This window comes from Drosophila bipectinata, chromosome 3L (assembly GCF_030179905.1).
Source record: "Drosophila bipectinata strain 14024-0381.07 chromosome 3L, DbipHiC1v2, whole genome shotgun sequence".
Classification (NCBI taxonomy): domain Eukaryota; kingdom Metazoa; phylum Arthropoda; class Insecta; order Diptera; family Drosophilidae; genus Drosophila; species Drosophila bipectinata.
Genome location: NC_091738.1, coordinates 1,395,739 through 1,419,617, shown reverse-complemented (window position 1 = coordinate 1,419,617; position 23,879 = coordinate 1,395,739). Strand labels below are relative to the sequence as shown.

General features: G+C 43.0%; 5 protein-coding genes across 9 annotated transcripts; 2 read left to right on the top strand and 3 right to left on the bottom strand.

Annotated features, from left to right (window-relative positions):
- Window positions 1-198: 198 nt before the first annotated feature.
- Rab26 (RAS oncogene family member Rab26) lies at window positions 199-14,527 on the bottom strand. Of its 5 annotated transcripts, XM_070280254.1 has the most exons (7): window positions 10,976-10,990; window positions 6,185-6,864; window positions 4,737-4,847; window positions 2,418-2,526; window positions 1,945-2,055; window positions 1,595-1,739; window positions 199-1,335 (listed from the first exon to the last, which is right to left on the bottom strand). In XM_070280254.1, exons 2-7 carry the CDS (start codon window positions 6,815-6,817, stop codon window positions 1,221-1,223), a joined length of 1,224 nt encoding a protein of 407 aa, XP_070136355.1. In that variant the 5' UTR covers window positions 6,818-6,864; window positions 10,976-10,990; the 3' UTR covers window positions 199-1,220. The 5 variants fall into 5 exon arrangements, with proteins under 5 accessions (XP_070136355.1, XP_017098476.2, XP_017098480.2 ...); XM_017242987.3 differs by lacking the exon at window positions 10,976-10,990 and having other exon boundaries at window positions 6,185-7,260; XM_070280255.1 differs by lacking the exons at window positions 6,185-6,864; window positions 10,976-10,990 and adding an exon at window positions 12,893-14,527 and having other exon boundaries at window positions 201-1,335.
- A 419-nt stretch (window positions 14,528-14,946) lies between these two features.
- Pc (chromodomain protein polycomb) lies at window positions 14,947-16,879 on the top strand. The gene is made up of 2 exons (XM_017243022.3): window positions 14,947-15,192; window positions 15,647-16,879. Exons 1-2 carry the CDS (start codon window positions 15,076-15,078, stop codon window positions 16,721-16,723), a joined length of 1,194 nt encoding a protein of 397 aa, XP_017098511.2. The 5' UTR covers window positions 14,947-15,075; the 3' UTR covers window positions 16,724-16,879.
- A 1,175-nt stretch (window positions 16,880-18,054) lies between these two features.
- On the bottom strand, window positions 18,055-19,429 carry LOC108126424 (probable serine hydrolase). Its single transcript, XM_017243023.3, has 2 exons — window positions 19,122-19,429; window positions 18,055-19,064 (listed from the first exon to the last, which is right to left on the bottom strand). The coding sequence occupies exons 1-2, from the start codon at window positions 19,218-19,220 to the stop codon at window positions 18,171-18,173; spliced, it is 993 nt and encodes a 330-aa protein (XP_017098512.2). The 5' UTR covers window positions 19,221-19,429; the 3' UTR covers window positions 18,055-18,170.
- Window positions 19,430-19,652: 223 nt separating this feature from the next.
- On the top strand, window positions 19,653-21,422 carry LOC108126176 (probable serine hydrolase). Its single transcript, XM_017242633.3, has 3 exons — window positions 19,653-19,809; window positions 20,125-20,234; window positions 20,301-21,422. Exons 1-3 carry the CDS (start codon window positions 19,797-19,799, stop codon window positions 21,243-21,245), a joined length of 1,068 nt encoding a protein of 355 aa, XP_017098122.1. The 5' UTR covers window positions 19,653-19,796; the 3' UTR covers window positions 21,246-21,422.
- Window positions 21,423-22,435: 1,013 nt separating this feature from the next.
- On the bottom strand, window positions 22,436-23,130 carry Cpr78Cc (Cuticular protein 78Cc). The gene is made up of 2 exons (XM_017242678.3): window positions 22,983-23,130; window positions 22,436-22,922 (listed from the first exon to the last, which is right to left on the bottom strand). The coding sequence occupies exons 1-2, from the start codon at window positions 23,067-23,069 to the stop codon at window positions 22,572-22,574; spliced, it is 438 nt and encodes a 145-aa protein (XP_017098167.3). The 5' UTR covers window positions 23,070-23,130; the 3' UTR covers window positions 22,436-22,571.
- Between the last annotated feature and the right edge of the window lie 749 nt (window positions 23,131-23,879).

The following is a 23,879-nucleotide window of genomic DNA, read 5'->3' as shown; positions in this document are numbered from 1 at the left end:
GCTAGTGGTGGCACTTACAGGTGGCCTCGACTTTTCCCACTTAACAACACTGTTTCTTAGCGGTAATTTTGAATTTGAATGGTCTTTTGGAAATAAATAACTTTTTACTTGATTTAATGTTACTTCATAACACATATTTATGCATCTTTTCCCCTTTCCAAAATAAAACACCAGTTTCTTTCCTTTTTTAACCACATTCAATGTAAATATGTATTTGCTGTTTATGGTATAGACTTGATGTCTGCTTGAATATAACGCTGTTTATTTGCTAGTTTACATCCATTTTGTGATATATGTACGCGTTGGATTCCTCCTTTTGCCTAGTAGCACAGTATAGTAATAGTTTAACTGCTTTGATTATTCGCCACCCTTTGCCTTGGCGCGCTTTTCAAAAAGTCTCGATTGGGTTGGGCAGGGACTTACATAGATAAATATTAATAAATAGTAATTAACTTAGTTGCGTTGGGTATTCATAAGTGTGTATAAATAATATCGAAGGGTCTCGAACAGTTGTTTGGGGTCTTGTGGGTCTAAAACTTAACGATAGGCCATAACACTTAGCAATTAATGGTAAAACAAAATATTTTATAATAGTTGGTAAATTGAGTGATTGTTTGTCATTAATTGGATTTGGTTCCAAGCCTCGCACAAGTGCGGGTGCTCTTTGAGATTACCACTGGGTTAGGTAGGATATATATGTTCTCCTGGATACATATGTATCCCAGTAAGACGATTCCTTGGCAAAGTCCAACGGCGTGCTGGATAAATCTCAATGTTTCATGATTTTGCTGCGCTCCTTCCGCTCGTCGCTTGTTAAAGTAAATTTATGCAGTTGTATATAGATACTTGTATATATATATATATTGTTCAATATTTATGCTCAATGCCAACGGCAGACGCTCTAAAAAATTATCCGTATCGCATCCCGTTCCGCCCCGAAATTCCCATTTACATACAAAACGCTAACCATACCAAAACTCTCTCTTACTAGGGTCTTAAAAAATTGGTGCCAACTTTCCTCGTGTGCGACTTGCGTTATGTTTTCAGTTTAAGATTTTTGTTGTTTCATTAAATGCAGAAGTTGGACTCTGCTCTCTCACCACCCCAGTCCTTAGTCCTTGCCACCCAGTCCTTTGATCTGTCCGTCGGTTTATTGTTGCCCATTGTGCTCAGGATCGGGAGGATATGACTTTTGTTGGTTTCTGCTGCTACGTGGCCAATTACATGTTCCTGCACTGGGCGCACACGGAGCGCGCCTTTGTATTGTCACGCACAAAATCATGCACATTGAATTTTCCATCATCGCCGTGCTCGTAGCCGCGACTCTTCAGTTGCCTGTCGACATTAAAAAGAAGGATAATTGCTTGTAAGATGCTGCCAACGGGCAGGATACGGATGTCAAGGAGTCACCAGTGATGGTATAGGTACATATATGCTCAAAATATCTTGATATCTTTTAAACGAAAATTACTTTAAGCTTGCTTAATGAACTATGAAAATAATTTTTATCAAAATCTTTAATTGATTTTAAAAACTTATACCTTTGCCAGCACTGGTAATACTTCCTAGAACAAGTCTAAATAGGAAGACCCACCTGGCCACCGCCGTGAAGGCCAGCTCCACATTGAGTCCCGTCTTGGCCGAGGTCTCCATGAAGGGCACGTTGTGCTCCCTGCCCAGACGCTCCCCGTCCTCCCGCTTCACCTGCCGCTCGCTGCCGCTGCAGTCGGCCTTGTTACCTGAAAATAGATAGGTGGCAGGTGTGAGGTGGCCGTTGTCCCGGTTGCCAGGTTGCATGCAAAAGCAAACGTGAATTCGATTCGGAACTCGTAAGTTGATTAACCATAATCAAATGCTGCGATGGCCAAAGCTAAAGCCAGACCAAAGCCATTGCCATTGCCAAAGCAACGGCAACAACCAAAACCCTCTAACTGAATCTCTCACCTATTAAAACGATGACCACGTCCTCCTGCGCATATTCCCGGATCTCGCCCAGCCAGGCCCGTATGTTGTCGTAGGTGGTTTTGTTGGTCACATCGTAGAGCAGCAGCAGGGCTTCAGTTCAGTTCGGCGGGTCCAGCATGCAGATGATAAATTTAATTAGGATCAAAGGGAAACCAGTAGCTTAATTCACTCCCGAGCGGGATTTGTACTCGAAAGTTGTCTCTAGGTCGATATGGAAATACTCTATTAGAGTGCGATTTATTCAAACGAAAATGAACTTCAAAGGTGAAAAATAATATTAAGTGAAAGAAAATAATTTCTAATAACACAAGATTTTGTAAAGTTCCCAGAAAATCAATTGAAAAACAAAACTGAGAAGAAAATATTATCCCTACTAAGGCACAAAGACCAGTTTATTGGGAAAGCAATTGATTTTTAAGTGGACTTCCCTATAAAATAAATCCAATACTCACCGTGTGCATCGCGGTAGTAGGCATGGGTGACGCTCCGGAACCTCTCCTGTCCGGCCGTATCCCAGATCTGTAGCTTGACGCGCGTGCCATCGACAACAACAACTTTGTTCTGCGCCGATTTTGGGTGGAAATGGGTGGGATGAAAATTAACTTATTATTTTTTTTTTATAAAAAACCGTGTACGAAATGGAAATGCAATTGTTATATAAAATGCAATTAATTCACGAAATGCTCATGCATGTACACTGAATAAATGGGAGAAAAGGATGGGGAGACGGGACAACGTTGCGTATGCTTAATGCATATCACTCATACGCAACATGGGCTTTCGTGAAAACCCCAAGAAACACATGCAGATACATAAGAAGGCAAAGAAGGGGGGATGATAGGGTGGGGATATGCATAAGTACGGGCAGACAGCCATTTCCATGATGAAAGCCCAGCCAGAGTCCCCGGGATCTGGCATAATGATGAGACGTCGCCGCAGCCTCCTTGTACTTTTCCTTTTCTGTTTTCCTTTTCCGTTTTCCCGGATAATGAGCAGCAGACGGTGTAGTATCGTAAGTTTGTCCGGCCATTGGCATTCCAGTGGCCCCATGCTGTGATGCCCCCACATTGCTACTCAGACAGTCAGTCAATAGCATAAATACTGAGAAATGTATACGACATTCGGGACATTCTGCCCTAAAAGGTACAAGTACAGGTCTATGTGTGAGTGGTGTGGCGGCCTATTGCCTTGATTTGATTTCATTTTCGTGGAAAATAACATGAGTAAACAGATAAACCCAGAATGATTCTGCCACAAAGCACACCAGGTCAATGCACTGGAAATGTTATGGGGCATAATTGGGACGAAATGAAAAGAAATATTAAGGATACACTTTTGAGAAAGGGTCTTAGATTCTATCAATAATATAAATATTTAATTATCCTTCACTCACTGGCATGTGGAATATTCGTTTACTTTATACTTTGGCCGTCATCAGTTGGCCAAGAATCAGCCAAGTTGAAAAATCAACATGAACGACTCGACTCCCCATCGAATATAACTTCAGGTCATTCCCCAGTGGCTTTTCCAAACATACGAGTGTGTGGGGATTGCGGTGGAGCAGTGGCAGTGCAATCCCCCGAGGCCACAGTTAGACAATGCCAGTGCCCACATATTTAATATACATATAGCCACAGTATACTTGGCAAACATGGCAACAATTTAAAGTCTAGGAAACGCCGTCGAATGAATGGAGGGCACTTGTAGAATTTCACAGGACAGAGATAGACAGTCGGGCGGGGAGAGAGGGCGGTGGAGGTGTGGGAATAGAGACAGGTTAGCGGCAATCCCCGCTTGTAGTTTAATAAATTTATGAGCCATGAACCACAGAGGAAAAGAGGATTCAGCCGAGGAGCGCCTCGGGTCAGGGCAACTAAGCCTCTAAATGTTGAACCGCACAAGAACTCGCAATAATAAGCACAATAAAAGCAATAACAACACCGACCGAGAGTAAACAAGATACACAAACACACACAGACCCAAAGACACGCCAAGGAACATCAACAAGTCCTTTTCAAGTTCACATGCTTTTTAATAAATAGTCCCCCAAGGATCTTTATCAACAAAAACCCCAGCACGGAGAGCTTGAACAAGAACTAAACGTAAAGAGGACAACCGCAGGCAACTACGGAATCAGGAGGACCACAACAGGTCGGAGAAGGAGACAGATAGAGTAGGAGGAAGAGAGACAGAGACAGAGTCAGAAAGAGACAGAGAGAGGGAAGGAGTAGCAGGACGAAGACAAGTAGGTGAAAATCGCATTCAAAACCTTGACAACTGTTGACAGGACACACAGAGACAGAGGATAGTAGGCTACAAAGGCAGCAGGTAAGCCAGATTACACATAAACAAATAACGTTAGGAAAGTATTATTATAATTTGAATCTTAATCTTAGTTATTAGGCAAAGACAGAGAGTTAAAAAATGTAAAAATCTTATGAGTATATGGTAGGTATTTACATAGATGAAGTATGATTTATTCCCCGTGTACTAAATGATAGTCAGTTGAAGTAAACAGACATATGATGAAGGTTTAGTAGAGTAACTAAGAGAGAGATTTTGTGAATAAACTATGAGAAATAGAGATACTTATAGGGAAAGTACAACATCGACAACACCAACAATAAAACACACGGATAATGGCAACGACAACGACAACGGCAACCGAATAAAATGGAACACTTTGGATCAGAATAGAGCACACACACATATTATAGAATATATAGTATAGTTGAACGGAACTGAACAATTGGCGGGAGAAAAGCGCTTACCCTAAAATCAATGCCCACGGTGCTGAGGAAATAGCTCGGCACGTAGCGACCGTCGCGGAATCGTATCAAAAGCGAGGTCTTTCCCACTCCCGAGTCGCCCAGCATTATGACCTGGTTTTTGGGGGAATTCGTCGCCAATGAGACGTAATAAGTGTTATATACATTCTACGCAGGATATGGATGGGTGGGGAGTAGGAGTAGGGCAAGGAGTAGGGGTCCCAACCACGGTTTCAATCATTTCTTTTTCGGCATAATAATTTATGCCAGTTGCCTAATGTTTCATTCTAAATATTTAATGAGCTGCCTATGAATATTTTACACAACAGCCGGGAGGGCTAAAAGCTCTCGTTTTCCAACTCCGCCGATTGCAGGACCTTTCCCCCGAATCCTTTTGGGATTCCTGGTGCCTGGTGCGGGTAAGAGTGCTGGTGCCTCTGTTGTTGACTTTGTTGGGATACACAAAGTTAGCTAGCTTATGCAAACATTGCAATTCCTAAATTTCCAGATAAAATCCCTTATTTGCCAACTGCTAACTAAACGAATATTTTATAGGGAAAAGGGGTGTTGCGTAAAACTAACACCTACACAAGGAAAACATATTCTAAAAAAATATTCGCTTTAACTAACTGGCCTTGCGCCTTGAACGAGTTTAATCTTCCTCGGAATATCTTTATGTCAAGGTTTTGCTTTTTTAACGAGCACGGCAAATAAATGAAATCTTTATGCTCCTCCCAGGTTTTATATTTTTTATATTTCACATCTTGACTGGCACTCGCACTGGCAGCCAGCTGGCAGGAAGTCGCCGCCAGGAGTCCTGTCATAATTCTACGGAATTATTCTAATCAACAGCAGCTGCACCAGCAACTTTGCTCTCCCAACTTTCTTTTCTGGCATTGTCTGGCCATTTAATTTCCTTTGTCACTTGGCACTTTATTGAATTTTATGACTTTATTTTCGGCTGCTTATGTAAATCACATTGTAAATCAGACCAAAGCCGATCAAAGGGGCGGGACGAATAAAAAAGCCAGCCAGCCAGGCAGCCAGCCAGGCGGCTCGTAAAAAGCCTGACAGTCAAACAAAAAGGTATAATACATAAATCAAATTGCGGCCTCACGCGCAAGGACCCTGGATCCTGGGACATGTACTTGTCTCCCAGACTCTTCAAGTTGCAAATAAATACAAATATATGTTTATTTTTTGCACGCCTTTGTTGTCGCCCTTTTTGGAATGCAAATTGGCAGTTGACGAGTTGAATCGAAAAAGGGATTTATCCTTGATTTTTTAGGGGGTGTCCTTTCACAAAGAAAGGTAGTTTTCGTTTCCGATTAAACTGTGTGGGATTACAACTTACAATGACAATTATTATTTTATTTTAGAATCTCTGTAATTTAATCGAAAACGAAAACGGGAGAGCTCTCACTAATTGGAGGATCATCTGGCTTATTCACCTTGCCCATGATGTCGAAGTCCTCGTCGTCCTCCGGCGCATTGGTGGATGAAATCATGCGGATTAGGGCTCGTCCTGCATTCTTGCAGAGCGTGGCGCTGGCTCCTTCGGCCCCGGGTCCTGGGGCGGGAGCTGCAGAGGCTGTTGGGCCTGCCGGGCCACCACCTCCTCCGCCAGTGTCCAGGAGCGGCTGTTGCTCCGTTCCAGCTGCCAGGCGGACGCTGTTCAGACGAGCCATGAAACCATTGCCAGCGCTCTGTGGCTGCTGGGAGGACGTCTGTGGGGCTGGGTCCGGAGCACTGCGGAACAGGTAACCAGAGCTCATGTACTCCGGCAGCAGGGGCTGCTGGGAGATGGACTGCTGGCGCTGGTGAACGATCACGCTGGGCCGCCGCTTCGGGTAGCCGTCGTCGTCCGAGTCATCCGAAGCTATGCCGTTGATCTTGTCCAGCGTCTTGGGCGGCAATTGGCCCGGGGTTATGTGCTGCCAGGTGGGCTTAACCAGGGACTCCCTCCGAGTGGGTGAACCGCTGGAGAGCGGCGATGGGGCACTGGCCATCGAAATGGAGGGCTTCCGCACGCCCGACGGGCTGGCGATGGAATCGCTCCGGTAACGAGTCTGCTGACGCCGCATCTTTGAAACCTCTTCTCTGTCTCGTCCTGGTCTTGATTGGCCTGATTCTATATTTAACACACGCACATACATAAATCAATAATCTCAGCTCAGATGTCGGAAATTCGGCAGTGTCTTCATTATTGATGGGCCACCCCAGCCCCCAGTTTCAACCCCCAGAGGAATAAAAAGACTCCAAGAAGTTTTCTCGGGCTCCGGATACACACTCAAACCCAAACATTCTTGTGAGTACAGACCCATAACCATAATTATGTACAGCCAGCTCCGAATAAGTCATTAAAACTCATTAAAAACCATAAACAAGACGCAAACTTTCATTATCAACGCAGTTTCGGGAGTGTCCTTTAATAAATACAGCATCCAAAAAAAAATATGGACGCTTTTCAAATAAAACAATGAGCGAACAGGTGCAAATTGTACGGAATTTCTTTCGCCTCGCGACTTCTCTTTTATTTTTGGCGAAATGAAATGAAAACCGAAACCCACAAACGCTTCAGGGCCGAACAACAACTGTTGTTGACAACAAACGAAAGGGGGCGCAGCTTTGGCAGGGGGGGCGGGGCGGGGCTGGCAGAAAAGGCGGCGTGTTATTCCGCGGTCGGGGGTTCTTGTGGTTGCTGTCGCTAAATCAACAGTTGGCAAGTTAACCACAGGCCGCAGGACGAAAGCGAAGGCATCGGACCGAAACTGTGGCTAACTAAATTTTTGGGTAATTATGCCCCGGCAGGACTAGAGAAAGGGGGGGAGGAGGGCAGGGGGAAGGGCTTAGCGAAGGTCCAGGCCGTGTGATTAACTAGCGCTCATTAGGACCCAAGAAATGCCCCGGCGGTTACTTTACTAAGTGATTACAAATCACTTGTATGGCGGGGAATATTGGCGGCCGTTTTCATAGCATACTTTTTGGGGCAGCCAGGTGATGGAAAAAGTTTTTCTTTCCGCGGACTAATTTATTTGGTTTATTACGAAGATTAAATAAAACTTTGTGAACTGATTTTAATTATAATATAAAGTTTATCTAAGAATGAGTAAAATTATTATAAAATTATTATTATTCAAAATCTAGCTCAACAATTTCATAGAAATCCTTGCAATGCATAAACTAGAAGTCAAACTTTTCAAACTTTTATTTGCTTTGGCATTTGTTGGGAACCACCCGCCAAACTTTAATTTCATTTTCAACGCAACAAATTGCCAAAAATGCCAATACATATATCAATACGCTTGCATGGCTTTCAAATTCCAGACAAAACCCCTTTTTTGACGTGGGTGGAATCGGGGAATGAGATTGGAAGTGAAATTGTGATTGGGAGACCCGCAGATCCTTTCGGATTCCGAGTACACGGCTGTCTGCAGCCTGTCGTTTCACCTTTATTCCTTTTCCACTTTTCAGGTGCCTTAAAGCGTTTCTTTCTTTTTATGGGGACTTAAGGCGCGGGTCCTTAAACGCAGGTCAACGGCTGTGGCGGACACGTGCGAACTGTTAACTACTTTCTGAAGGCGGATAAAGGCGGTAGACTAAGTGGAAGGCAAGTGCCTCCGTCCGGGATGGCCGGGCTGGAAATCGGATAGCCCTCGAGCCGGGACAAATTTGTAAAAGTTGAAAAGGTAAACTTTTATTTGGGCCGTTGGCAAAAATAATATTATTTCGGGAGCGATTTCTAAGGGTTTCGCCAATTTTCCATAAAAAAAAAAGAAACTACTCCCTACTAAAATTATAGGTTTCGTCTTTAGTCCTTTCTGGGCCATAAATTGTTCATTTGATGCCCTTAAGGACATGGAAATTCGATAGCCGTGGCGCCGGAGACAAATTTGTTAAATTTGGGAAACGTATAATTTTACCAATTATGCCTCGATTCCTGGCAGACATTTAATTATTCTCAAGTTCGATGTAACTCATACATAAATGTAGATATTGCCTTTGGACAACTCCGTTCCCTTTATGCAAATATGACAAGGATATTCCGAAAGTTTACCCTTTTTTCCGGCCCGGGGGCCAACGAGGTGTCGATCCATGAAATAACCTTTTGAACATCCATCGAGGAATATACTTTAATCAACTTAAACGCAATGCTTGATAACAAAAGTTTTTAATTGGGTTGTCGCTGTTTTTTTTCTTGTCCAGCTGAGGCTTCCCTTGTCCTATTTCAGGGCAACAAAATTTCTAATAATTGGATAAAGCTAAGGAAAAGTTATAACTTATAAGCATCCATTTAAATCTCAAAATCATAGGAAGACTCTATATCACTAGGTAGATAAGTTAAAAGTTATAAATATTTATATATTTTATAGACAACTAATTTTTTTTCGATGTATCCTGGCCCTGTTGGTGACAACAAATGTGGGAAAGCGAAGAGACACAAGCAACAACAAAAGGAAAAGCGAAATTTCCTTTCTGCAAGTACACAAAATTTGTTCAAAGTTAAAAGTTAAGCAGAATTTTTCAGTTCCTTTCATAAATTGAGTGAACAAGGAATCAGGAAAAAGCTGGGGAGTACTGGTTTAAAAAAAGGGAAACAGGGAAAAGGAGGAGCATCCTTGTTGGGAGCATTCCCCGTGTAATTATACAAAGCGAAAGGGCACAAAAAACGGAGACAACGGGACACAAAGTGAAAGGAGAAAGCGGCCAGCCTTGTGGAGCGGTTCATTGAACAGCCGGCAGGATGCCCACGCAGAGTATAAAATGCTCATATAAGCGTATATCCTGCCCACGCAGACCGAAATACTCAGGACGAAATGCCATGACACACATTCAATTTAGCGTTCAATCACGCAGCTTAAATGGCAGCAGCAGGCGCAGACAGCCGCACCAGACAATAGTTTCCTGATTGGAGGGACAGCTTTAAGGAAATGAAGGAGAGCCAGCAGAAAGGACACCCACAATCACTTACACATGTGGGCAAGACATTAGCAATATTTTATCATAAAAAGGGAAGCACTTAGATGATTCTAATATTTATAAAATAATTGTTTAAAGTACATACTTTTAGGAAAATATATTCTACAAAATATCTGACTCTCTCAAGGTGACCCCCACTGTGATACTACCCACAAGACCCTGTGGATAGTGAAGATTTTGAAGTTTCCCCTTCAAATTGATGGGCGAGCCAATTGACAGGACAAAAGCAAAATGCTTTCGCGTAAAGCGTTTTCATAAAACTTTCAAGGCAACCGCAGCCACACAACAATTTAGTGCCAGTGCATATCTGGGGCGAGTGTGGGTGGAGGAGTGGGAGACTTTCTCCTGAATGGAGCCGGAGGAACGAGAGGAAAACAATCCCCTCAAGAGATTTGTGATAATAATCGGCTTAAATGACGATTCAAGTGACTTCCAACCCATGGGGGCTGCCCCTGGAAATTCCAAAGTGACAGAAAACAGGACACCTGTGGCGGTGGAGAGGAAACTTTTTTGGGAATTCTCCAGTAGTCTCCTGTAGATTTAAAGTTTTTCGGAAATCAGAGAGAGTTTCCGAGGCCGAACCGCTTTTAATTGCAAAAATCGATGCATGTGCTTATCTGGGGGAAGCCTTGAATACCACAAGCCGCTTAAAAAAGTTTCCAGGAATTTGAACTCAAAATAGAAAAACAAGATTTAAAGGGGGCGTAGGTGGGTGGCTTGACCAACATGACCTTCGAACGACTGCATTCATGCGCAATTATTGGTTCTCGCATAATTAATGCGCATTGAAGAAAGCTCGAGACAAGTAGACAACAATGGAGACTGTCCAGGACGAGTCGAGACAGAAATCAGGTACGCAGCTAAATTGGATTATTTTGCCAATGCATTGATGAAATTCCAGTTAAGAATAAATAAAGGCCAGCACACAGAATTCAACACGAAATTCCAGGGAACTGTCCAGGACAATTGATCATACTTATGTATCTATTATGATAGGTGATAGTAGCACACATTATTTCAAGACAACTAACAAACTATTAAATTAGAAAGCAACTCTAAATTTTATTATCTTGTTAAAAACAAACATTTTCCTCTTCTTTCAATATTTTTTAAATGGAAAAGGTAGCCATCCTGTCTGCCATAATTGTTTTCATTTATTTTTAAACTTGCGCAGGGCTCTGTCATTTACCAGGGGAAGGTAAGAAAAAAGTGCGCCAAAAATAGCAAATCAGGAAAACAAATATAATTTTTTATGCAAATACTTCTTTTGATTTTTTAATTTTCAAGTTCCTAATGAGGACACTGAGGTGGCACTTCACTTTACTTGGCTTCAAGTTCGCGTCGCGACGTTGCTTTTGGGCCAGTAAAGTGTATTTTCGGCTGGAGCAGCTGGCACAGCTTCCACCTGACTGGGAGATTCCGGGTACAGTGACAAGGATGCGCGCCGGATGTGTCAGCACTCGGATCCAAAGCTAGACTGACTGGCGCCCCCAGTTCAGGAGCGATTCACAGTTCGCCTTTCGCAGCAGCCGAGACCTTCGGCTCCAGCTTCGATTTCGAGTTTCAGCTCGTGTGGCATCGGTTTTTTTGGCTTTGGCTTTGGCTTTGAATCCGGAGCAGCAGCCCTGGCCTAGAAACGTGAAAAATGGTGGCCCCAGGGACGGGCAGGGGCTACTTGGAGCTCAGGTGGAAGTTTACAAGGGTGGATCATGTTGGAAAAATTAATGCTTTAATATTTTTGACAGAAAAGTTATAAATAAAATGAAAATTAGGAATACAATTTAATTTAAGACAAATTTTAAATATAATTATTTTTGTGAATCATTTTTTTTTAATTTTAAACGTTTCTTTTTCATTAAAAGTAATTAGTTTAAAATATTTAAAAAAGGAAAGCTACTTAAAACACTTTCAGGCAGAATTACAAAAAATTACTCATACGACTAGTAAGCCGAAGTAAACTCCTCAAAACCTGAGCCACCCTAGTGCGGGTGTATGTGTGTCAGGGTTGAGAGCACGCGCCGCATTTTGCAATGGAAACGAGGGAAAGCAGGGTAAGCAGCATCCAAGGCAACTGTAAACCGTTGCACTTGAACTTCATTGGCGGCCATTGCGGTGAAAGCTGTTCGTAGCAGTCTGCCTCACGTCGTTGTCTATGTGTGTGTGTTTGTGAGTTTGTGTTCGTTTTTGTGTGCTCTTGTGCGTGTGCCGAGTGAAAGTGAAAGGCAGCAACAGGTCGCGTGTGTGCCAGTGTGTGAGTGTGCGCGCTGGGGGCAGAAAATGTTGCAAACATTTTCTTGTTGTTTTTTGGTTCAACCAGCAATCAGTGTCAACATCGTGGAAAAGGTCGAACGCAGAGATTTATATTTACCAACGGGGAGAAAAAAATCAATTTGGGGGATTTATTCATGCCCGCCAAAAATAGAAAATCTCTGGCGATTACCCAACAATATGTTGCCTATTTAGCAGAGTCAGAAATGCACAGGAAAAAAATACGACTAGGAAATAGATAACTTGTGGGAATACTGTTATATGTAGGAGTTTTATTTATTTAAAATGGCTATGTTGTTAGTTTAACCAGTGTTGTAAATTGTTCCTCTTTTTAATGATTTTATATGTGTATAGTTTTTATCTAAAAAAATAATAAAAAAAATTATTAAACCCCGCCTTATTACTTAAAATAAGTATAGGTTAAAAATGTTATCCCTGTTTCTTGTTAATCAAATAAGTTTTTCTCTCAGTGTAGTTGGCAAGATATTCTCTTCACACACACGCACATACAAAAAGCAAACGCCCACAGGCGCGCTACGCAAGGAACCCATTCGAAAGTGCGTCAACGAGCGGCAAGGGGGCGGCCGGAATGGAATAACCAAACGGGTTCAGGCGGGGTCGGAGGCTACTGTGCGGGGTACATGCAGCAGGCAGCGCTACGGGGACCTCCCGCAATCCTACGAGTTTTTATACAAGAGTTGATTCTTTAAATTGAATTAAAACGGGATGCAATACAGACATTTTTTAACAAAAAATATTCGTTTTTTAGTTAAATATTTAATACGGTTTAAAATTTAGTTTCTTTTAAGTGGTTGCATGTTCTTTTCAGATTTTAATTCGACTTAAAGAAGGTTTACCCTCATTATCCCTTAAAGTTTAAACCCCACATTATGTTAAATTTTTAAACTCACCGTTAAAGCTATGCCCACTGTGGCGGAAAAGGAGCCCAGACGGAACTCGCCCGTGTTGTATTTGACCAGGAAGGAGGTCTTGCCCACCCCGGAGTCACCCAGCAGGATGGTCTTGTGGTTGACCGTGTCATCGAAGGGCTGCTGGTGGGCGGGGGCCTGGTGCATGTCCACCTCGTCGTATCGGTACGATCGCCATCCGTCGTCGTAGTCGTCCTCGTAGTCCTCGTTTCCATAGGCGTACATCTGCATGGCCTCCCGGTTGGGCCGATAGCCGGGATATCCGGTGGCGGATCTCTGAACGGGCGCCATTATGGAGTCATCGTGGTAGTGATGGCTTCCCGTCAGGCTCTGCTGGCTGTGGTGGTGGTGCGGATGGTGGTAGTCGTGGTGCTGCCTCGTGGTTGCTCCCGACGAGACGGAGGCGGGTGCTGCGGGGGGATTGTAGCAGCCATCGCCGAAGGGCCGACGGCGCAGCTCCTCGATCCTGGCCTGTGTGGTTTCCGCATCCTCGAAGACGTCGTCGCTCATGCTGCTGGCGTCATCAGGATGCGAGGATCCACCGCCGCCCACTCCCACTGCTGTGGTGGCCATTGTATCCTGTGGCTTGTGTCCTGGCTAAAAGCTCTGAGGGAGCTTTTATCCTGAGCTTCTTAGGTTGCAGACTATCCTTTGAGACTTTCACATTTAAATACTTGTTAGTGTTAATGAGCTGAACGGACAGAGTCCTTTCTCCGAATCTTTTAGAAACTCTTCAAGGATATGTGTCCTTTATTCCGCTTTTGGTTGAAACTTTTATCCTGAGCCGTCCACTCCTTAGGTTTTTGACATTTGTCAGTTTGTTTTGAGCTTTGTTTTGGGCTTTCTCTCCAGGACTCTCTCTTTCCCGTTATTTTCTCTTTATGACTTTGACATTTACCGTTGCCCGTCGCTGCTCTTGGCGGCTGCGCTGCTGACGTCGCTGCCGTCCGGTTGTGTGGCACGTTTTCTGAATGAACTCGCTTTTCGAAGGCTTTTCCGACGCGGGTTGGGGGAATGTTGCTATTATTATTTTCTATTCGATATTCGCAATAAGCTTTATGTTTTCTCTAGCCTTATCAGTTACCCAGTTTCCCTAATCGTTATTCGTTAGTTTCGAGTTTCAATTGAACTAGGTATTGGTTTTGGTTTCTTTTTTTTTTGTTCTACTTTATTTGGTGTTTTGTTGAAGCCACTAATTAAATGTTATCTATTAATATTGGAACTAGCTAAACATATTGACTAATATTTTGTAGGTTATGCGCTAATTGGTGCTGTTTTCACTATGCATTAAGTTAATATTAATTCATACGGGTTGCAACGATTTGCTTGGTGTTTTTTTTTTTCTTTTTGTTTTCTGGTTAAAGCTTTTTGGTTGGTTTCATTTCTTTATGGCGTTAAACGTATTAAATTTCAATTGGTTCTTTGGTCTCTCGGCGAAAATATTGCGTTTGATTTTTGCGTAGGGCTTTGCGTAGCTGTTCTTGATTTTGGTGTTGTAGTTATTGGTGTTTTGGTTGGTATTTCACTATCACAGCATAAATAAAATAATGTCATCGTCGTTTGCCGCCCCCGCCACGCGAACCCTCCGCCAGCACAACTTCTAAAAAATATCTGCAGTCGCCACTTCCTTTCAACATCCTTTCCGAGCTTTCAGTCTCTTTCGCGAGCTTTGATACTCTTTTTATTCATTTTCTCTTTCAGCCACGTTTGTCGCATTTTTACATGGAATTGGTGAAAGCAATGAAAAACTGTTTAAAAACCATATATATTATAAGAAATTTATAAACAAACTCTGCCAGTCTGTGTGAAAATTTTGTACCTGGATTTTTATTGTACTCGAAATCGGAAGAGTTGAACATTAATAACTAAATCATAACTAACCAAATGTTTATAAATCAAAAATAATCATAATTTATGATTAAATTAATCATAAATAAGTGTAAATTGAACATTTTGCAAAGAATATATCGATGTTTAGATATACCGATAACTTATCGAAATTCTTCCACCTCTAGATAACAAATTAGTCTTCTGGCAACATTGCTTATTCATCTGGCATCACTGAAAATTGTAAACCTCAAATCGCAAATTTATTTACCGTGCTTGTTATTAATTTAATCTACCGTATTAAAATAAATAAAACGTGCAACACGCAATACTGAATCATGACTGGAAGAGGCAAGGGCGGCAAGGGCAAAGTGGTGCGCGATAATGTCCAGGATGATCGCGACGATTTTCTGGTTTACGCTGCCGAGAAAATCATTCAGAAGCGCGTTAGAAAGGTAAAGTAAACAAAATATGAATGCAATGATAACTAAAAAGTAAGTTAAGGATGCAGGACACAATATGCGCAGCAAACAATTCACAAGGTCACATGTCCTTGGGCATTTTTGGGCAGAGGACATCTGCTGCAGCAACCACCATTTGCACGCTGCATATGTGTGCTTGTGTGTGTACATACAGTAGCGGGCAAAACAACAGCGCTGATCATTCTAGATGTCTCGCCAAAACAAGATATCTAATTACAGCAGCCTAATGTACACACACATTAATTACTCCGACTCTCCGAAGTATTTTCGCTGAATAGCTCGGCAATATAAACAAATACTATTGTTATTCCGAGCTCGACTGTAATATTAGCTTATGCGGGTCTATTTGTTTTTGTAACGAAAAATCAATTAGTGGTCTAAGCATATGGAGTTTCATGGAAAATTTGCAAACCTCTCGTCTTTGCAGGGCACTGTGGAGTATCGCGTAAAGTGGAAGGGCTGGAACCAACGCTACAATACCTGGGAACCCGAGGTAAACATTCTCGATCGTCGCCTGATCGACATCTACGAGCAAAGCAACAAATCCTCCGGCACGCCCTCAAAACGGGGCCTTAAAAAGAAGGAGAAGGACCCAGAACCTGACCCGGAACCGGAGTCAGAGGAAGACGAGTACACCTTCACCGGCGATGATGAAACAAACACAGAACAAACGCCGACCACATCGAATGCCGGCGCTCAAGAGACGCCTGAAACCAAAAAGGAGAAGAAACACCACCACCACCATCATCACCATCACCACATCAAGTCCGAACGTAGCAGTGGCCGGCGCTCCGAGTCTCCGCTCACCCACCATCATCATCATCACCACCACGAGTCCAAGCGACAGCGTATGGACCACAGCTCCTCCTCAAACAGCAGCTCCACCCACAACTCCTTTGTTCCCGAGGCCGACACAAACTCGTCCAGCTCGGAGGATCAGCCCTTGATTGGTACCAAGCGCAAGGCGGAGGTTTTGAAGGAGTCTGGCAAAATCGGAGTGACGATCAAGACCTCGCCGGATGGCCCTGCTCAGAAGCCTCAGCCTCAACTGCAGCAGCATCAAGAGCAGCAGGCGTCCAAGTCCCAGGACCCATTACAGTCGGAGAAGACTGGTGGCGAGCCTTCAGCACCGCAGAAAGCAGATGTACAAAATAATGCATTGGCCAATGAAGCCACGTCCACACCCGCAGAGTCTGGCACTGAAGAGGAGGAGGCAGCTAGCGAGGAGAGCGTTAAGCAGCAGCCGCAGCCACCCACAGAGAACAACAATGTACCAAAAATCGGGAATAACTTGACTCTGAATCAAAAACAGCCGCTGACACCTCTGTCTCCGCGGGCACTACCCCCTCGATTCTGGCTCCCGGCCAAGTGCAACATATCTAATCGGGTGGTTATCACCGACGTGACCGTCAACCTCGAAACTGTCACCATACGCGAGTGCAAAACAGAACGCGGATTCTTTCGGGAGCGCGACATGAAGGGCGACTCCTCGCCAGTGGCTTGAGCTTCAGCCAAAGCAACGCCCGCGAAGAAGGAGAGAAAAAAATAGGAAACCTGAAACGATTGTAAATAGAAAAACCAAATTATTGAAAGAAGCCTAGAGAGTAACACCTACAAATCCATACTAAATGTTGCAAGGCATTTTCTCTTTAAGACCTAATTATTTATTGTATTTATTTATAGAGTAGTCATTAGTTTTGTTGTTTTATTACAGTGTTTAATGCGCAAGGACAGGCTAGGCGACTGCCCAGCCTCTTGCTGCAATAGATTGTATAATCCGCATCATAGATATATCCTATACAGATATTTATTTACTAAATATTGTATATTTTTCTACAAAACTTTGAATCTATACACAAGACACTCAAATGCGCAACATAACAAACTCCATGCGAAACCGAAGCAATTGTTGATTACGCTTGATATACAATTATACATAACTGAAGCTTATATCTATACATTATATATTCGAGTATGTCACAGTTCTGCCCCGTTGGCTATATCCCAATGTTGTATTTGTTTTAATATGTTTTTGCTAGCGCCGACTGATTTTACAAGAGAAACCCCCAAAAAGATATATGTGTAGCCTGTAGCCTTAGAAATTAGTTAACAACAATCTCGACCTAATATTTATTTTAAAACGTTTCAATGCTTTGTTTAGAGTTTAAGTGCTGGCTTTATCGGTTCAAGCCTGTGCGGTGCACAGAATATTCCAAAACGAATCCATAAACTCAGTACTTACCTGCAATATTTTTTTTTACATTTAGCTACTTAGCTTCTTTACACAAAGACTGCCTCAACATAGTTATTTGCAAAGTATACTTTAGCCAATCTATTTTATGAATTAGTATCTGGAGTAGTCCTTGTACCTATGCCCAGCTTCGGACTACCTTTAAATCTTTAGCTCCCAACTTCTTATCAGAGCAATGCTCACATTACTCCTCCTCGTAACCTATCATAGCGTTTTCTTTCATATTTATATTTAAAAGCCTATTTATTGTAATGTCTTTTGTTTGTGGTAATTGTCTCTTTTTTAATTTATTTTAAACCATTTTAACTTGTTTTTTGTTTTGTCCATATCTAGTAATTTATATAAAAATTGAAATTTTAACATGTTTAGAACAATTTGTGAACGTCTTTGCCTATGTTGTGACAGTCTTTTTGTAAAAACGCTTCTGTGTTGGCTATTGTCGGCCAGACTTAGTTGCAGCGCCAATAATTCCATTAGGAAACAACTAAATTGTACTTTTTGAAGTTTGTAATTTAGTCTTAAACTTTAATGTTATTGCCCGAATCGATTGTACATAATAAATTAAATAGAAGCAACCAAATTCGTACTTTCTATGGCAGAGGTGGATTCCCATTTAATATCGAGTCAATATTCGTCAATTAATTTAAGATTGAACTAGTATTTACATTGCCTATGCGTCAGATTCTTAAAGATAATCGTCTTATAGAGGTCTGTACTTGTTAATGAACGAGTTAATGATGGGCGCCACTTTTTCCGGCTCGTTTAAGTGGACATGGTGACTTCCTTCGACTTCATAGAACTCGAAAAGAGGATTCTTTCTCAACTCGACCAGAGTGGCATCGTAGTACTCCTTCTTCTCGTAGTACGGGGCCTGCAGAGCCTTGATGAACAAGTGCGGGCACTTGATCCTGCTGGCCATCTCCAAAGCAACATCCAGATGCAATGTGTAGAACAGCGACGTCTTAAGCCGGTTGTCGCGCGAGAAGTAATACTTGTGTGGTTCGTGGGTGGAGGGCTTGCAGTTCCTCTGCAGCAGGTATTTGCAGGCATCCAGGGATACCGATTTGTTGGATCCCTCGTGCAGGCGGGTTACCAGCTGATCCCAGTCGTACGCGGGCGGTTCAGAGCCGCTCTTTAGGCGTCGCTCCAATTTCAATGTTCCCTCCAGTCGCTCCGTCAATCCGTTCACGATAGAGCGGGCACTACGAATCGGCGGCTTGAGGACATCCAGACCGATAAATAGATCGACTTTGTCGGGAAATAGCGCACTGAACACGAAGCCGTTAATGGAGCTCATCGAGTGTCCCAAGATGGATATCTTGTCCCAGTTGTAGTCGTCCATTAGGCGTCGGATGATTAAAACCAAGTCGATGGAGTGGTAGGAGGTGCCTGCTGGAAGCCAGGAGGACAGCCCATGTCCTGGCGCATCGATGCTCAGAAAGGAGAGGTGCGACGGCAGCAAGGGCGCCAGGGTGTCAAAGGTGCCCGCATTGTCCTGCCATCCGTGCATGCCCACGATGGGTCGAACATGCTTTGGTCCATACCATTTCCCGGATACGTGACCCCACGGCACCGGTATGGTGATTTCCTCAAACTGGAAGTGAGGAAGGGAATTAGTTTGCAAAAAGGACGAAACCAAGGAATCACCTACATGTTTAGTGTACGTCGCCAGGGGTTTGGATACTCCACTGCTGGCATGTCGGACATTCGGGAGCTGTGCCAGCAGACGTAAAGCTCTGGGCAGCTTCATTTTCTAAAAAATGTATCTTCGTTGAGTAATGACACGTTCTTCTGGCTTGACTCACGAGCTCGCTTTGATTTCACCACTCATGGATAGCGATGAGCTAGCACGCTGTGCCAGATGAACTTTGATCTCGGTACGTAATATCTCCTAAGAAACTATTTAATGACAAGGTTTTTAATGTTGTCTGTTTCTCGCGGGACTGTTGGAAGCTTGCAACACTGTTGCCGGCAGTTTCCAACACTATACGGTTTGGTTATACGGTGGATATTTTGAAATTCTAACTTGACTTTATTTGAAATTATTGTTTGAATAATAAAACTCATTCTTAATAATCAGAATAATGTGCTAATTTGAATTAGATGACTTTTTTTTTTATATTTAAATAAATAATATATTAATTCATAATAATTGCCGCATAAACGCCCCCGCCCGACTAACAGCTGTAGTTAGATATTTATCTTGGAATCTGGATGATCAATCCATTCACTTCTGCGTTGAATTAAGCAAATAAATATTAAATAATAAAACTCTGCTTGGATTCTGTTGAAACGAAAACCCGAAATTAAAAAGATCCCGTCCCCGATGAGCTGGAAACGTGAGTCAAGATTTGCAACGGCTGCCAAGGGAGACCACCTTGACCTTTGAGACCTTTCATTGAGGCGCCGGCATTGATTTTGATCCGATTTGGCCGATATTCACTGATTTCGCGTTGCAGGCACGCCAAATTCGCATTTTTTATGCGTCTCTTTATTGTTTACTTTCCGCTTTTATGTTTTTCGCTTTCGCCTCTGCGTTTTGTTAACTAATCGGTCAGCTAATCTGGTCATGTCGTTACTGATAAGCCTCTCAGTTTGGTAAACTTTGGAATGGAAGCGTATTCTGAAGCTCATTCCATTTTTGGACTTTTCAGCGGACAGAATGGATTTGGAGGACAGCTCAAGTGGCACCGCCAGTGGCAGCGATCTCGCCCAGCGTTATCGGCATGCAGGCGACTTAACTGGCGAAGCTCCAACCAGACCAGTATGTGAACTTTGAACTACATTCTCGTATGCGGTTATTTTTCACTGATTTTTTTTGCATTTACAGTTCTCAGAAATCAGCATCACAGTGCCCTGGGGTCATATATCCGGCAAATGGTACGGCCCTCAGAACGTTCAGCCCATTTTGGGGCTCCATGGCTGGCAGGATAACGCGGGAACATTCGATCGCCTGATGCCTTTGCTGTCGCCGGACATAGCTTTCCTGTCCATCGATCTACCGGGTCATGGACTGTCCTCCCGCTTGCCGGATGGCTGCTACTACAACTCGGTCGATAATCTCTACGTGATCCGGCTAATCATGAAGCAGTACAAATGGGAGAAGGTTTCTCTCGTGGGACACTCCATGTCCTCTATCATTTGCTTCGTATTCGCCGCTGTTTTCCCCGACAAAGTCGACATGATCATTGGCATTGATGCCCTGAAGCCCCACCAGCGGCCTTATCCATCTGTTATTCGAACAATGGAAACGAGATTAGATGAATTTTTGCGCGAAGATCAGCGAAATAGGAGCAAAAACGAACCACCCAGCTACTCTTACGACGAACTTATCGAACGCGTCTACATTGGAACCTTCCACTCGGTGAACAAGGAGCACTGTAAGCATTTGATGGCCCGAAACATCCAGAAATCCGAGAAGTACCCTGACAAGTACTTCTTTTGTCGCGACCGGCGCCTGAAGTTCTACAACTACGCCATTGGGTCCCAGGAGCTATGCGTGGAGATGGCCCATCGCATCACATGCCCGTATCTGTTCATCAAGGCCACCCAGTCCTCGTATTTTGAGGACAAGAAGTACTACGACGAGGTGCTGGACGTGTTGGTTAAGAAGCCCAACTTCGAGTACGTTGAGGCCAATGGCTCGCACCATGTGCACATAAACGATCCGGAGGCCATCATCGCGCCGGTCAACAACTTTATCCACCGCTTCGGACCGGCGGCAGCGGCGGCTTCGCGCCAAAAGGCCAAGGAGGCAAAGGAGAGCAAGCTCTAGAGACGCCGGCGTCTCTACAGACACATTCGCCCATGTCGCCAATACATTCAAAAGGGCCAAATGGGGCTTATTTATCGTTGCACATACATATTGCACTGGTTTTTATACTTAATTGTTGATTATGTGATCGCAGCAGGCGACTCAGTCCTGCTATAAATATACACTGTACATATGCCAGCACAGGGTTCGTCGCCGATTAATGGGGTAGTTGTGAAGGATACTACAAAACAGGTTATGCATAAAGCTTAACCCTACCGAAGTTGAACAATTTTGAACTTTTTTGAAAAGTAATAAGAACATGTGATCCTTTTGAAATAAAAACTATTTAAAATATAAAAATAAAACATGCAAAAAGTTAGTTTTAACCTTAACTAAAAATCCGATAAAAAGTTAAAATCTGAAATTAATATTTATAGTAATTAGTAATATTTCTTAAAAACCAGTTAAATGCAAATTGTAGCCCTAAGAGGTTTAAAAATTTCCTGTTTCTTTGATGGAAACTGACTTTACAGCTGCCGGCCGCTGACCCAAATCTTGGCCAAGTAGAATTCAAGAAGCGAAAGTGTTAATAACCCGCAAACCAGTTTTCCAATTCCCAGCCGGCAATTGCATAATTCTCTAGACTCTTTCTGGTTATTTTTTTCTGGCTCGATGTGGAGGTCAGCCAGAGTAGCATTTACATGGAAATGGTTATTTAAAATATATATTTTTTAAAAATAACTGAACAGGGGCCGAAGCCGAAAAAAAGATGCCAAGTGAGTTGATGGCCCTGCGGCTTCCACATTTGTCCGCATACGCTTTTGGCTTGGTTTTTACCTCTTGCCTTGGTCAGTTCCTGGGTCTGGGTCTGGTTTGCGGTTTGATAAATGATCTTGGACAGCTGTTTAATTTGGCTCAAATTGGTAACAAATGTGAGACTGAGAAATATTGATTTAATTAAACAAAACACCAAAACAAGAATGTTTTCTAGTTCGGACATCATTTTATGAATGGGCCGATTATTATACCGAGGAGTGATGTGAAAAATAGGAGCTCGAAAAATATCCAAAATATCTCACTCGGTGGCACACTAAAATATTCAAATGCAATTTGGAAAAATTATAAATCCGGATTAGTGCGGCATTCACGTTTTATCCAGTGCATGGATGCTTATTTTTTTTAACCGATTCCATAATTAAGACAATATTAGATAGGTTGAAATGATCATTTATGTAAATTTTATGGAGTTTTTGATTTTGCTTATGTACACGCTTTTTATAACTAGATATTACTCATTTTAGCCGCAATAGCAATGACTAGGCCAGAAATGGGGTATCCAATTGGGGTTTACTGAGATGCGGGTGGGTGGGAGGCAATGTATTCCAGGGCCCTCAGAATGGCCTCTGGGATTGGAGGGGGAGTGGGCAAGTGGTCACCCTGGGGCTGGAATCCGTTCTCATCAGCGACGTAGGTCAGCGAGATCGGGATACCCTCGGGAGAAACATAGGACGAGCCGCCAGTAGCACCGTTGGCATTGCCAGCCTCCTGTTGTTGGATTCCATTGCTAGTTTCGAAGGCGTATGCGTAGTTTCCCTCCGCATCCGCAGGATCGTTCTTCAAGCTGATAGGTTGGGCATCCTTGTTGATGTTATCCGCATGGACATTGGCCAGCATAAGGGCGGCGATCAGGCAGAGCGACTGGAATAGTTATCCGGAGATTAGGTAGATCCTCAGAGATTTTGTGACACTTCTACTCACAAGCTTGAACATTTTGCAGTTTCTTAGGTTGTCTAAATCCAAACTGATTGGGTGATCTTCGGAGGCGGTGGCTTTTATAGCCGCCATCGGATCTTCTCCGCCGCCGCCGTCGACGTTGGCGTTGGCGTCACGGACGCTGACGTCTCTAATCTGGCTCTGAACACCAAGCCGCCGCTTCAAACCAAATATCAAACTTAATATGTTTGTGTGTTTTTGGCAAAAAGAGCAGCATACAGATCGAATTAAATAAAATTCAGCGCAGCCCCAGAAAAAAACTAGAAAGGAGGTCTCTTTTTGGGATTTGATATTTCGGATACACTTTCTGGATGGAATTCCTTCTGGAAATAGACTTAAAAAAGAAAGGAGTTTGTTGCTCATTAATCTTTAAATTGTTATTCAATTTATTCTAAAGTTTTAATATTTTTGAATGCAATTAGAACCTAGTCTGACCTTTGAAAGAAAGACTAAAATTGCAGAATCTGTATCAAAGAGAAAAACATTTTCATTCCTTTCATGAAAATAACATATACCCTCTGGAAAGGGAAAAATAAAAGATTTGAACCCATTTGAAGTGGCTGCCACTGATGGATCCACTTCTGCCCAGGTGGCGGTAATCACCGATCCGACTTTGCACTTAATGGCTAATAGTTTGGATTTCGCAGAGGTAATGGCATATGTGACATTCGCCAATGGAATCGGAGGTTAATACAGAGAGGGGTATAAACTTTGGCGGGGGCCCACTAACTCGTGGCGAATAAATTTAAATCAATCCAATTTATCATCCGTTTAAATTTCGATTTCATTTGGTCTGGGATGAGCGCAGGCGTATAACTTGTTTGTTCACCAAGGAGTTCGTTCTTAATTCGCTCCCCGGAATCTCAACAAGTTTGGGGGCAT